The sequence below is a fragment of the Sinocyclocheilus anshuiensis genome, unplaced genomic scaffold, assembly GCF_001515605.1.
Source record: "Sinocyclocheilus anshuiensis isolate Anshui unplaced genomic scaffold, SAMN03320099.WGS_v1.1 scaffold859, whole genome shotgun sequence".
NCBI classification, from domain to species: domain Eukaryota; kingdom Metazoa; phylum Chordata; class Actinopteri; order Cypriniformes; family Cyprinidae; genus Sinocyclocheilus; species Sinocyclocheilus anshuiensis.
The window spans coordinates 227,313-241,647 of record NW_015542370.1 but is presented as its reverse complement, the minus strand read 5'-3'; the positions used below and the strand labels follow the sequence as shown (position 1 = coordinate 241,647).

Here is a 14,335-nt window from a genome sequence, read left to right as displayed (position 1 = left end):
GCAATTTCTCACTCAGCACGTACAGAAATGATGAGCTGAACGCCTCTATGCTTCCCTCTCTCTCTATCCGACTGACATTTGCATTTGTGCATGGTTTATAAAGCAGACTTTTGTTTGTTAAATGCCAAATTGTGTCTTTTTTTATTGATTGATTGATTTTTGCCGTATCAGCATTTCCCAATTAAGCAAACTGTTTTTCTGTTCACTGCACGAGTAATTGTGAGTTACGTAATGCTGTGGTTGCGGTTCTCTCCGGGGAATGTGTCTCTCCGGTCATCTCATGGGCTTTCGTCTATGTTCACGTCTGTGACTGCGGTCAGCTGTTGTGAGGGGTCGTGAAGGACATTTGTCGATTTGCACTTGTTAACCGTTTGTCTGCTTCCCAGAGAGTTTATGAGGTTCTAAGTCTCATGTTGAGTCACAGACATATGCATACATATTTATTTGATCAAAAATACAGTAAAACATAATATTGTGAAATATTACAATTCAAAATAACTCTTTTCTATTGTAATACATTGCAAAATGTAATTTATTCCAGTGATCAAAGCTGAATTTTCAGCATCATTACACCAGTCTTCATTGTCACATGATCCTTCAGAAATCATTCTAATATGCTGATTTTGGTGCTCAATTAAAACTTCTTGAGGTTTTATCACAGATATTGATATTTCATATCAGATCAGCATATTGGTTTCTAGGTTCTTTTAACACCAATAATACAGTTTTTTTTTTCTAAATAACTAAAGAATCAAAAGTTCTCTGCGGAACTTACACTTAAAATCCCTTTATGTTTGAATTTGTATGTTTCAAATTTGAAAGTGGATTCAAAAAGTAGCTGAAAATAACAGCTGATACAACCTATGGAGACACACTTCATAATCATGGTAAATATGAATATGAATCACTTATTTTTGAATTAACAATAACATTTTCAACATAAAATCAAAATAAACCTGCAGTTCATTTGTGAAAAAGTTCATTACTTCATAATCTTTCATCAAAATTTAATGTGAAACAGGTTTTTGCTACTTGCAAGGTTGATAAAAATATTTTTATATGCACTAAATATTAATTTTTCAGTGAAATACAAATTATGAAAAATAAATGCATCGCAAACGCCATTTCAAGTTGACTTTAAATAAAGCTCAGATGAGAGAAGAAAGGGGACAAGATGATGCTACCATGTTTTTTAGACATTTTCTTTGAAGAGAAATGTGATTCATGTTATTAGAATCTGGTACATTCACCGATTCATAACAGCATCACATTACTTTTATAAGTACAAGGACATTTCTCTGTACTGTGGACAGCCCACTTTCACAGACAGACACACACACACACACGCACACAGGAGTCCATCAGTGTTTGGTTTGGACTCGGACAGAATGGATGGATTTATTTCACACAGATCAGCTTCACTACATAAATCACTTACTTGCTTCAGAAGGGACTTCAGAGAAAGTGACATGGAGCTTTAACTGGAGAAGCACTGTCTTCTGGTCAGAATGGTACGGTAACTCTTGCTGTTCTGTCTTCAGACCTTCTGCACCTGTGCTTTAATGTCATGAACCGTGTTCTTATAATGCAAATAGATCTTATAGTGCTGTTTTGTTTTGTAAAGCAATTTTACACCATTTGTATTTTATAGAATAACTTTATGACATGTATGAATCTTTTTGAGGGAAACATGACAAGAGAAAAGAGCAGCGTGTCTGTAAATGGACAGTGAATCATAACACACGATGACATTCCTCTGAGGAAAGTCAAGCGTCCCGGTCCTAATGCATCAGATGCATGAATGTTCTTTGTTGCCAGACTGTCCTGTTTTAATAGGAACAAGTTCCTATTATTAAATTACTGTTTAGTTTCTCTCTAAAAGTTTATTAAATCGAGAACAAGTAACAGAAATGTGTTTGCAAACAGAATCCTTGACTAATCTATGTGTCATAGAACACTTTAGATCATGAAAGAAATTAAATTTACTTCAAGGAAAGTAGAGACAAAATTACTTGCAATGTGAAGGATGCTTTTACAAAAATTGAATTGAAAAAAAAATTTAAAGAATTAAATTTTATTTAAATAAAAATTTTGGAAAAAAAAATACACAATAAAAAAATATATTTAATGTCATATATTATTTTAATTAAATCATTTTTCAGTTATACAATTAAAAAATTATGTATTGAGAGATATTTTCAAAAGGTAAAATTACTTGCAATGTGGACACTTTTACAGAAAATTATTTGAAAAACAATAAATGTAGTGCAATTAAAATTTTATTAATTAAAATAAACAATAATTAAAATGATTCATTATTGTAATATAATTTTGGTTAAATTATGTTTAAATTAAACAGTAATGTCTTGAGAGATATTTTCAATAAAAAACATCTTTGCAGTTGTTTTTGTTTTAACTGTTTCTATGGGGAAATAATTTACATAGAGCTTAAACAAAAAACTGAGCTGACTTATTTAGCATATATATTTTACATACATATATTTATGGCTGAATACCGCATAGTAATTCAAGATATAATACATATTGCGACACATCATTATTCATAATTCAATGATTTAACATCAAGCTAGGGTGTTTCAAGTCAAAAGAGCCCACAAATTACTCTGTGACATGGCAAATCTATTTTTTTTAATCATCCACTATCACAAATATGTGAGATGAGTTAGACACTAAAGTTCAGCATTCAGTGTTAGAGGGTTTATCATTAAAAAACAAATCCTTGACCTTAAATATTAGCAGTAGAAACAGTGATGCTTGACCAACAAACACCACTAATATTATTAAGTTTAATAAAAGAATTGGGAAATTAATAACTAATAGGGTAACACATTAACTTCAATACAGAATGCAGAACTTCTCAACACAACAGGATCTTAAAAATGATAAAGCCACTAGGGATGTAACGATTAACCGCGAGCTGGTTGAAAATCTATTAAAATATGTGACGATTCAAATCGGTTGAGATGCTAAAAAAAATCGCAATTCAATTAGGGGTAGGATTTTATATGAATGTATGTGAGGGCAACTTACTGTCTTTAGAAAAATTTAGATGGTATTTTCTCTTTTCCTCTTGCCTCTGTATAATGCATATTAAAGTTCACAAGTGCAGCGCTGCTTTGTTTACAGCGGAAACCAAGGAAACGCTTTACACGCCACCTGCTGGCAGAGAGTGAATCTGCGTCTCATTCAGCTCGTCTGCTGTTTCTGTTTCATGCAGATATTTTTTATGCATAATTTCACAAAACTGAAGTGTTTCAAAACCATTCTGTTTTTGCTTCAAATTTCAAAATTATACAATCTAATTTAGATTAAAAACTGCTCATGTTGCATGTATGCAGCATCTTTGTTTGGATCATGATTAAAATGCAGTGATAGCCTCTAATTTTAAATGGAAAGAGCACAGACAAAGCCTTATTTTGTTTATATGAAGATATTTATTTTATTTGTGTTAACATATTTATTTGATTTTGGGCTTGTTTTAAAATTTCAATGTAGTTTTGTTATTTACATTATATTTAAATTTTGTAATTTAGCAGACGCTTTTATCCAAAGCAACTTACAAATGAAGACAATAGAAGCAATCAAAACCAATAAAAGAGCAATGATATGCAAGTGCTATATTAGTATATTATTATAGTGTTATATTTCAATTTCACAAAGAAACGTGCAGCATTTTGTCCAAGCAATAATAAAAGGACAGATTAAATTTATAATTTGTCTTAAATCTCATTTTGTTAAAAAAAAAGTGAATCGAATCGTGAAATCAAAATCGTGAATCGAAGCGAATCGTGAGTTGAGTGAATCGTTACATCCCTAAAAGCCACACATCTGACCTGAATGCTGCAGGTTGTGATCGTGATTGTTTGGCCAGTGCCACTTTGCTAGCTAGCTAGGCTGTGACATCTGTTGACCTTTTCCAGCTACTGCCATCTACAGGTGTTCAAGATGTTCTGCACCTGAAATATTTTAATTGCAGGAAATATACACAAGTAAATACTTGTTGCATGGTTTTAAATATTGGTGCAAAATGGCCATACAAATGATTCAACTTATTCATAATTTTACAGACACAAACTACACTGAATATTATTTGATGTTGCTTTTAAATTATTTGTGAAATTTACTAGCAATTTCTGAGTGAAAATTGTTTCAAAGGCACATGTAAAACACTGAATTACACATTAAAATTTTGTTTCAAATGTGTTTTAAAACTTGTTTTAATTCTGCTGTGGTTTAAAAACAAATGTAATTTACACAATTTATGATTTTATTGACACAAACTAAACTGAAAAAAAATATCGTGTCCACAGAAAATTGCTAGTAAATTTCACAAATTACAAAGAATCAGCAAGTAACACTGAGATAAACATGACATTTTTAAGTTGAAAGGCTTGAAATAGTATTTTCTTTTAAAACTTGCTCCAGTAATGTTTGTTTTACTTACAATACAACAACAACAAAACAAAAAAAAATCGTTTACACTGGAAAACAAAAACTGGTTTAGGAATTACTTTGAAACAATTTTCACTTAGAAAATGCTTGTAAATTTCACAAATAATTACAAATAACTCACTGAATTAAACATTTCATAAAAATGTCATAAAAACCGCTGTTGCAACATTTTGTAAAATGTAAAGACTCCAATAATCTTTTATTTGCAACCTCAAAAAGTCATTTATTGTAGTGTATACATATTACTGTTTTACACATGCAAACCCTGAAAGCCAATACAAAGTTACAATATAAATGCAAATCTAACTGTTCTTGCTTCAGTCTGCAACTAAAGTGTTTCGAATGTTTAAAATGAATTTAATTCTGCTGTGCTTTAAAAACTATTGTGACCGGATTTGGATATGAACTACAGACAAACAAAAGTTGTTATTTGCGTATATGAGAGAGAAACTGGACACTAAAAACTAGGGTTCACTCCTACATCTCAACACAAACACACACGCACACCGAACATCAGTCATGTGATTTGATGGATGGCCACTGAGGTCAGAGGAGATTCGGAGGTCGCTGCGAGTGCATTTCAGCAAGCCTCAAACGTGGCGTCGGTTTCTCGCTCGACATAAATGCGGATCAGTCAGAAATACACCGGATCCAGTATCACAGACGTGTCCACTCTCACATCAGACACTTCACAAGATACACTTCAAGACACTGATTCAAACATGTTATGTCAGTATTTATTAAAATTACACTATTATTATTCATTTTTTTGTAAGAAATTATCGAAAAACTGTTTAAAACTGGAATCTGGCCTTACCAAGAGTCATTCAAAAGCAGTCAAAACTAAACAAAACTTGAACTAATAGATATCACCATATTTTACCATTAAATATGCAAGTGAGGCATTGTCTTAATGAAAATGCAGTAATTTGCATCCATTTCCTGAACATAAATCTGAACACTGGATTAAGCCAGGTTCACAATTCTTGCTTAATTTTGTTGACATATTAGAGCTGAATATTTTTATAGAGGGGATTCTAAATATCTCTTTTTGTCACTTTAATACTGTCAATAGAAAGGAAAAATATATATTTTCAGCACATTTTAAGAATAAAATGTTATATAAATCAGTACAAATGATATCTGAACAAACCCCACAGTAAAAACCTTCAGAATACAGCTAGGAATAAAACTGCTAAGTTTGGTGTTTGTAAGTGCTGCTGAAGTGGAGAAAAAACTTTTTAAAGATATGAATCGTAATTGAAATCTACAGGCACAAATAGATAAAGTGTAATAAAATAAATATTTAAAGTGGATGTTCTTTCCACTAAAAAGAAGACATGAAAGAAGAAAGTAAAATAACCCAATTTCTAAAATTTGACCAGTGCATTAAAAAATGGCTTTGTCTGTATAGTGTATTGTCTTAAAATAGCGTGCACTGATGACTCGTTCCTAATAGAAAGGAAATAGACCATTTTTATTTCATGTTGACATTAAATTAGTTTCTTGCACAAAGTTTTCTGAAAAATTCCCTGCGAACGAGAGCAAGATGCGTGTTTCTGATTAATTTGGCTCCTGTCACTTGGGTACTTGTCCTTAAATGGCGTGTGTGTGTGTGCACACTTAAGCCCACTGGACAGTAGGAATGTCCATTAACCCTGCGGTCCGTCACTGCTGAAACAGCAGCGGCTAAATCCAGATCCACAGACTAAAAGGCCGGATTTGAGGGTCAGAGAAACTGAAAACTCCCCCCTGGACCGTCTCACAATCTACCAGACCACACCTGTCTGTCTGTCTGTCTGTCTGTTACACTCACAACCTTCAATTCAGCAAGTTTGAGCTGCACATTTTCTTTTGTTAACTAAAAACTGGCTGTATATTTCCTTAAGAACCAGGATCTATTGCATACCAGAGATGCATTTGTGTAAAGACATTTAATGTTACATTACATTAGGATTTCTATTTCAAATAAATGCTGTTCTTTTGAACTTTCTATTCATCAAAGAATCTTGAAAGATAAAATGTGACCCTGGAGCATAAAAGCAGTCTTAAGTCGCTGGGGTATATTTGTAGCAATAGACAAAAATACATTGTATGGGTCAAAATTTGCGATTTTTCTTTTATGCCAAAAATCATTAGGATATTAAGTAAAGATCATGTTCCATGAAGATATTTTGTAAATGTCCTACCATAAATATATCAAAATTGATTTTTGATTAGTAATATGCATTGCTAAGAACTTAATTTGAACAGCTTTAAAGGCGATTTTCTCAATATTTAGATTTTTTGCACCCCCCTGATTCCAGATTTTCAAATAGTTGTATCTCGGCCAAATATTGTCCTATCCTAACAAACCATACATCAATGGAAAGCTTATTTATTCAGCTTTTAGATATATAAATATAAATTTCAAAACATTGACCCTTAGTTTTGTGGTCCAGGGTCACAAATGAATCACAGTTTCCACAAAAATATGAAGCAGCACAACTGTTTTCAACATTGATAATAATCAGAAATGTTTGTTGAACAGCAAATCAGCATATTAGAATGATTTCTGAAGGATCATGTGACTGGAGTAATGATGCTGAAATAAATTTAGCATTGATCACATGAATAAACTACATTTTAATATACTAACATAGAAAACAGTTATTCTAAATAGTAATAATATTTTACAATATTACAGTTTTTATTGTATTTTTGATCAAATAGATGCAGCCTTAGTGAGCAGAAGGGACTTTTTTGAAAAACATTACAAATTTTACCAACCCCAAACATTTAAGCAGTAATGTAAATGTCTCAAACATTTTTTTTAATAAATAAACGTATAAAATGCTATAAATATTATAATATTTGTATTTTGCTCTTTATAATTTTCTTGAACTGCAACTGTATGCGTGTTCTTACAGAATCCTGAGTCTCTGGACTCGTCGATCCAGAACTGTCTGTCTGCCCTCTACCCACCATTTGAGGTCACGGCCTCTACTGTCCTCAGCCAGCTCTTCCAGGTCATCGAGGGTCATTACCACGGAGATGCCCTCCAGTGTCTGACCGACTTCCTCATCCCTGCCAGACACCTTCTGGAGAGCGTGCAGCAGGAGGCCTGTGTGAGTGTGAGAAAAACCATACATAAATGACCAGTCAAACTAGCAATGAGCGACTAGTGAAGGAAAACAGGTGTTTAAAATCATGAAAAACAGTTACAGGGCAAAAATATATGGGTGTTTCTAGGGTCCCTTTTGACCTTCTGAAAATACAGAAAATAAACTCTCTTAAAAGTCTCTTCACAGGTTCACAATGGTTTAATTTGTCCAACAGTGAACATACATGAATCACAAGTGAAAGCCATGAACATTAGCCCATCACAGTGCTATTTTCATCACATCTTCAATTATGTATTTGTTTAATAACATTCTGTGATGGGAAAGGTCTTTTTTAGATATTTTACATAATAAAATAAAATGGGAAACTCTTGCTAGGGCTGATTTTATAGTCAGCATTTTATGTATGTTATATAAAATCAAATAAAATTGATATTTTCTGTATAATTTACCAAATTTTCAGCTTATTCTGTGATGGGAATGATCTTTTCAGACATTTTATTATTTATTAATATTATAATTTTTTATTTATTAAATAAAATGTCAAACTCTTCTAAGGGCTGATTTCATAGCTATTATTTTATCTATTATAAATAAAGCGGATTCATATTTTATTATTTAATATTTAATATTATTTCATATTTTAAATTTTTCAGCATAATGTACCAAAATGTCAGCTCATTCTTTGATGAAAAAGAGCTTTTTGGACATTTTAAACAACATAAAATAGTAAACTCTGCTAGGGCTGATTTCATAGCCGTCATTTTATGTATTACAAATAAAATTAAATAATATTTTACATAAATAGTTTACACTTTTTGCACAATTTACAAAAAAAAAGTGATGGAAAATATCATTTTAGACATTTTAATAATAAAATAAAATGGCAAGCTATTGCCAGAGCTGCATACCCAGCATTTCATGCATTACAAATAAAATGTAATAATATTTTGACATTTTCAGCATGATTTACCACATTTTCAGCTTGATTAGAGGAGTTAATTAATAAAAATATATTGTTCATAAGTGATATTTACCTTTGACTTGTTTTCTTGACAGGTCACATGTTTAATCTTAAGAGCACACGCTGTTCTCTTCAAATTTAAGAATTAAGATCTGAAATTAGAATAAAAAATAAATTGTATAAAAGGCATTTTATAATATATATCAAAATACAGTAACAAAATACATGATGAAGTCACAGTAAAAAGTTTCCGAGAGACTTTTAAATGTGACCATCATTTAACAAAACTGGGGAGGGGGGTACATTTTAGTAAAAATCAACTCAAGACATAAGTGCTTAAAGTTGAGGAAACACCCTTAAACTTTCTCTTATACATTCATATTACAGTATGTTAATAGAAAAAGTCCATGCAAACAGTATGTAATCTACCCTTATTCTCTTATGATGCTTTCTGATTAATAATAACAAGCAACACTTTGAAATTGACATTAATGTCTGAAAATAGTCAGTAGCACATAGTTGTTAGCAACAGTGTCACACAGGGACTGTCTGAGCTCAGCTGATCTGAGAAGCGTATATGTCTTTCAGATGGATCATATTGGAGGAGTCATTGAGATAAGTGCTCCAGACCGCCGTCTGACTTTCACTACAGACCACAGTATCTGAGGTCAATTAATGAGTGACTGAGGCAGCCGACCGTGTGATGTTCATCTGCTCAACGCAGTGATTATAGGCTGTCTTTGACATCAAGAGCATCACTCCATGCTATTCACTTAATAAGCTCTTTTAATAAAGCCCTTTATCAGCCTGATCTTCCACAGATACTCGTCTGAACCACTTCCATGGGCTGCACTTCTTTATTTTCACTTCATAATCCCTATCTATATTAGTAAAAGAAGAACGATCTTAATATAATCTACAGTAATTATTTAATTTTTGGCAGTCAGCATTTCACACTGGAATGTGAACACTTAAAAATGCACTTACATGTGACACTGAGGAATATCAGCTGCACTGGCAAGTCTCATTGCTTTATTAGTTATAAATTAAAAGTTGTTTATACAATGCATGAAAAATTAATTGATACTCATTATATATTTGTAAAAAGTACATAAGACTGTATCTCATAAAATTGTTTCGATATCACTCTTTTTTACCATAATTTAAAAAAATAATCAACACGGGTGATGCATTCTGGGAAATAAAGTATTCCTCCGCCCTGTCTGTCTGTCTGTCTATCTAGCTATCTATCCATCTGTGTATATGTCTGTCTGTCTGTACATCCTTCCATATGTCCTCCTATACGTCTACATCCATCCATCCATCTAAACTTCAAGGATTACAAAAAAAGCTTTTTTCAAGATGTTTTTGAAAAAGGCTTTCATAAAAACAGTTTGACTTGTACTTTACAGTTATAAGAATTTATTTTATTTATATATAATGAGTTCTTTTGAACGGCTTCCTTAGATTCAAATTCAAATTTGAATTCTGCATCCTTATTGCTGCTAAATTTCAAATTTAAATTTAAATGTAACATTCCAATTGGAATCTAAACTGAGTTCTAAATGTCCTCCACTTAAATTGATTTTCTGTGTGTCCCGAACAGGCTCCGTACTCTCAGAGGGTGTTCAGGTTTTCCGGGTGGCCTTTGTGTTTATACGATCGCATCGTGATCCAGCTTGCTCCCGTTAACCCTTTGTTGCTCAAACCAGGAGACTTTTACCTGCAGATTGTGCAGTTTGGAAACCAGGCAGCCCGTATTGTGGTCCAGAGCCTTTTGGAGGTGGAGGAGGAACGTGAGCTGGAGGAAACCGCAATACCCGAGACCTCGTACCCCAGCATCTTCACTGAAGCCTGGCTTCGGGAACTCAACGATGGGAGGCATGGAACGCCTCTGGCTCGCTGCATCCTCAAAACCGAGCAGGGTGTAGTCAAGGTTCCTTGGGAAGAGGTGGCCAATCCTGAATTTGAAGACGATCGGAGGATGGCCTCCTCGTCTACGTCAAACCAACAAGAGTCTTTGAGTTCGTGCCATCCACATACACCTACCCCTTCTAATTTCTCAGTCGAGACGAGGATTTGTCCTGCACGGGATGGTATAGCGGTGTCCTTGCGTTTGGTAGACAACAGCAGTAGTTCCAGACACGCTGAAATGGATCCAACTCAGTCTGGGATGCGACCGGTGGGATGGGTATCTCCAAACACATGGGACAGCAGAAGTTTGGTTAGCAATTGCAAAGATCTAATTGACCTTACCAAAGAAACCCAAGGGTACTCACAAACTTGGGCTCAGACTCATACACCTCTGCTGAGGTCCAACAGTGCTACTCGGGAACGTACGGCTTGTGTTCGCACCGTGAGGTTCGCAGAGGAACCCTGTACGCCGTGCATGCAGAGGAAACACGGACAAGGGACCAAAGCACAAAAATGTCGGTACATGGAACCACAGGAGAAACCTATTAAACCCAAAGAAAGATCTGAGCATCCAAATGAGCCGAGAAGCTTTCACAGACCTGCTCAGGAAAATCCAGCTTGTTGCAGCTCCTCAGAAACAGGTCCATTAGGTAATTCCTCCAGTGAAGGACATAAGGATGAAACACAGAACATTTCTCAGGACAAGATACACTGTTTTACTCCAGCTGTGGTTGGGACGTCTGAGAAGTGCCACATTGTTGTCCAAGGAGAGACAAACGAGGTGGACAGAAGCAGCTACTTTGAAATGATTCCCAGGCTGCATGTGGTTTCAGGGAAGAAGACCACCGCTTTTGGACTTGTGTCGCCAAAGATAAACAGAAGACGACTACCAGCTCAAGGTTTGGATCATTTTGGATCAATCTACTGCGTCTATCTATCTATCTATCTATCTATCTATCTATCATCTTTTCGTCCATCAATCCAATATCAATCTATCTTTCCAGGCATCCATCCTATATTTATCTTTTCATTCATTCATCTTTCCATCCATCCTATATCTCTTTCCATCCATCCATCCATCCATCCATCCTATACCCATCTCTCTTTCCATCCATGAATCCACCCACCAACATACCCAACCATCCATCCATCCATCCATCCTATATCTCTTTCCATCCATCCATCCTATATCTATCTATCCATCCCATCCGTCCATCCCCATCTTGGATATATGAAACCTACCCTCCTATCTATCTTTCAATCCATCCTATATCTATCTATCTATCTATCTGTCTGTCCAAACATCCATCTTTACAACAATCCATCATCTATCGTTCCATCTATCATCCTATATCTGCATTTCCATCCATACAGTACATCAATCTTTCCATCCATTCATCCATCCTACATCTATCCGTCTTTCCATCCATCCATAAATCCGTCCATTCTATATCCATCTATCTTTACATCCATCCAGACACTTTTCAAGAGACTAACCTAGGAAAAAAGGAGGAAAAGATCAATGTTTGATCAAATATATTCAATATGTTTTATTTAAAGGCAAGTCCTTATGATCTAATGAATCTTATTAGAAGCAAAGCAACATCTTTGATCATGTTTTAATGCATGTTGACTTATTCCTTTGAAGATCTCTCTCAGGACTCAAAAACTCTGTCCTCTCCTCTTGCTGGACCACGGATAAATCTTTCAGACGCATCAGCGCAAGTTGAAACAGAGAGACCACCATCCAGATCATCCACACCTCCTGCACTGACAGCTGACGGCCTCCTTCACTCAGGAATGATGTGTCTTACAGGTAACCCCCACCCCAATATCTCATTTTAATCCAAATTAAAATCACATGCATTTGTATGCCTTGAAACTGTAGACATCTGGTGTTCTGTCATTTGGTTGTCAGCAAAGTAAAATGATCTAGCTGATCTAGTTATATATAATGTCTATTTTTCAAAATTTTTCAAAAAGTATATTTTAAATGTATATTTTAATTTTAAATTATATAATTAAAACATATTATATAAAATATAGTCTTTAAATTATTTAAAATTAAACTAATGAAAAAAAATTAATAAAAGTAAATGTATAATTTTGTATTTTAAATTATTAATTTAAATGTAATAAATAAATACATTCGAATGTATATTCTTGAAATTATATATTTAAAATTAAAAATAAGTGTACATTTTCTATATATATAAATAAAAAAATGCACTATATAATATACTGTGTTGGGGCCAGTGAGAATGTTAATTATTGGCCTAGCAAAGCAAGCAGAAACAAATCCTTATTGTTGAGCAATGAAAACTATAGACTAAGAACCCCATGAATAGCATCCCTTTCTTCTCCAATAATATGTTTTTGGAACAAGCCCATGTTGTTTTTTCTATTGAAATTCAATGTCTATATACTGTACAAGGCAAGCGAAAACAGATGATCCCAGACTGCAGTAATGAAAGCATTAGCCACTTTGTCATGGTCTGTCCGTCTGACCTCATCTGCCTCCTGCAGGGGGTCAGGACCGTTCAGGCCGAGTAGTTGTGGAGATTTATGGAGACCATCAGGTCTGGGTTTCTGCACCCATTTCAAGCCAGGAGATCTGCAAACTACTGCTGTACTTTCACACCATCACCAGGTACAACATCTGCCCTACAAACACACCATAGATGTTCACTGCTGAAAGACTGATGCATGTTATTTTTAGGAAAGAAAAAGATCTAGGGATGACGGTGGTGTTTGATGCACGGAAGAAGCCGCCACATCCAGAGATCACCAAAGCTCTCCTCACGCTCCAGGTGTGTGTGTGTGTTTGGGTTAAAACTGCAGCTTGAAAACCTCTTTCAGGACTAAATCTTGAGCGTTTGTCCACAGGAGCTCGATCCTCATGCTGTGCATTGGGTTCTGCTGCTGCTGAATAAGGACAACAGCCACAGTCATGAGAAAAGACCCGGCGTTACGGTCAGGAGAGCTGTTTTTTTTCTATAATTGCACACATACACCTGGCTTCACTGCTTTTCTTTATAATATTGTTGTGCATGCAAATCTCTAACAGACTTTGATCTTCTCAACCCTCTGCAGATGGAAACTGTGACATCACTTAAGGCTCTGTATAAAATAGTGGATGCCAGTCAGCTGACTGCGGCTCTACACGGATCCTTCCAATACAATCACTGTGACTGGCTACAGATCCATCAGGTACATTATTGGGCAAGCAATCTGATCCCTACCAGCATTATTAATAAAATAATAATACAAATAAAATATAATTTTATATATATATAATTTTCTTATATTATATTTTATATTTTTATATTAATTTAAATTTGTACCATATTATATTAAATGCATATTACATATTAAATTGTTATATTTTAAAATAATTTTGTAATATTTAATAATAATTGTATTATATTATACATTTTATTATACTATTATTATTATTATATTTACATTTTATATTATAAATATAACTATATTATCAATTATATTATTCTATTATTTTATATTCTCAATTATATTCAATAATACAAGATTATAATTGATCATATATTACTATATATTTAAAAATATATACTACAATATTTAATAATACAATGTTGATGTTTATTTATTAATATATTATTCATATATTTTTATATCTTGATTTATTATTATATTTCATAATATTTCATTAACTTACAATGAAACAATTTACAATTATAAATTTTTATGTTACAGAAACTGTATCCATTTGTGTCAGATCTTCAGGAGGCATCTGCTCTGCTATCAGGAGCCATAAAGAAACTGGAAGGTGTTCATAAGATCGACACAGTGCAGGTAATTAAACATTTTTCTCTGCTCTTGTTCTGTCTTAAACCAAACTCACACC

General features: G+C 33.8%; 1 protein-coding gene across 1 annotated transcript in view; it reads left to right on the top strand.

Moving 5' to 3' along the window:
* The first annotated feature begins 1,384 nt into the window (after positions 1-1,384).
* The window catches only part of quoa (quattro a), a 29,191-nt gene continuing 16,240 nt past the window's right edge, over positions 1,385-14,335 (top strand). The window contains exons 1-9 of the mRNA XM_016491184.1: positions 1,385-1,511; positions 7,383-7,580; positions 10,145-11,351; positions 12,101-12,268; positions 12,979-13,102; positions 13,172-13,262; positions 13,339-13,425; positions 13,546-13,662; positions 14,185-14,283. Coding sequence (XP_016346670.1) covers positions 1,509-1,511; positions 7,383-7,580; positions 10,145-11,351; positions 12,101-12,268; positions 12,979-13,102; positions 13,172-13,262; positions 13,339-13,425; positions 13,546-13,662; positions 14,185-14,283 — 2,094 coding nt within the window. The 5' untranslated portion in view covers positions 1,385-1,508. The remainder of the gene's footprint in view (positions 1,512-7,382; positions 7,581-10,144; positions 11,352-12,100; positions 12,269-12,978; positions 13,103-13,171; positions 13,263-13,338; positions 13,426-13,545; positions 13,663-14,184; positions 14,284-14,335) is intronic.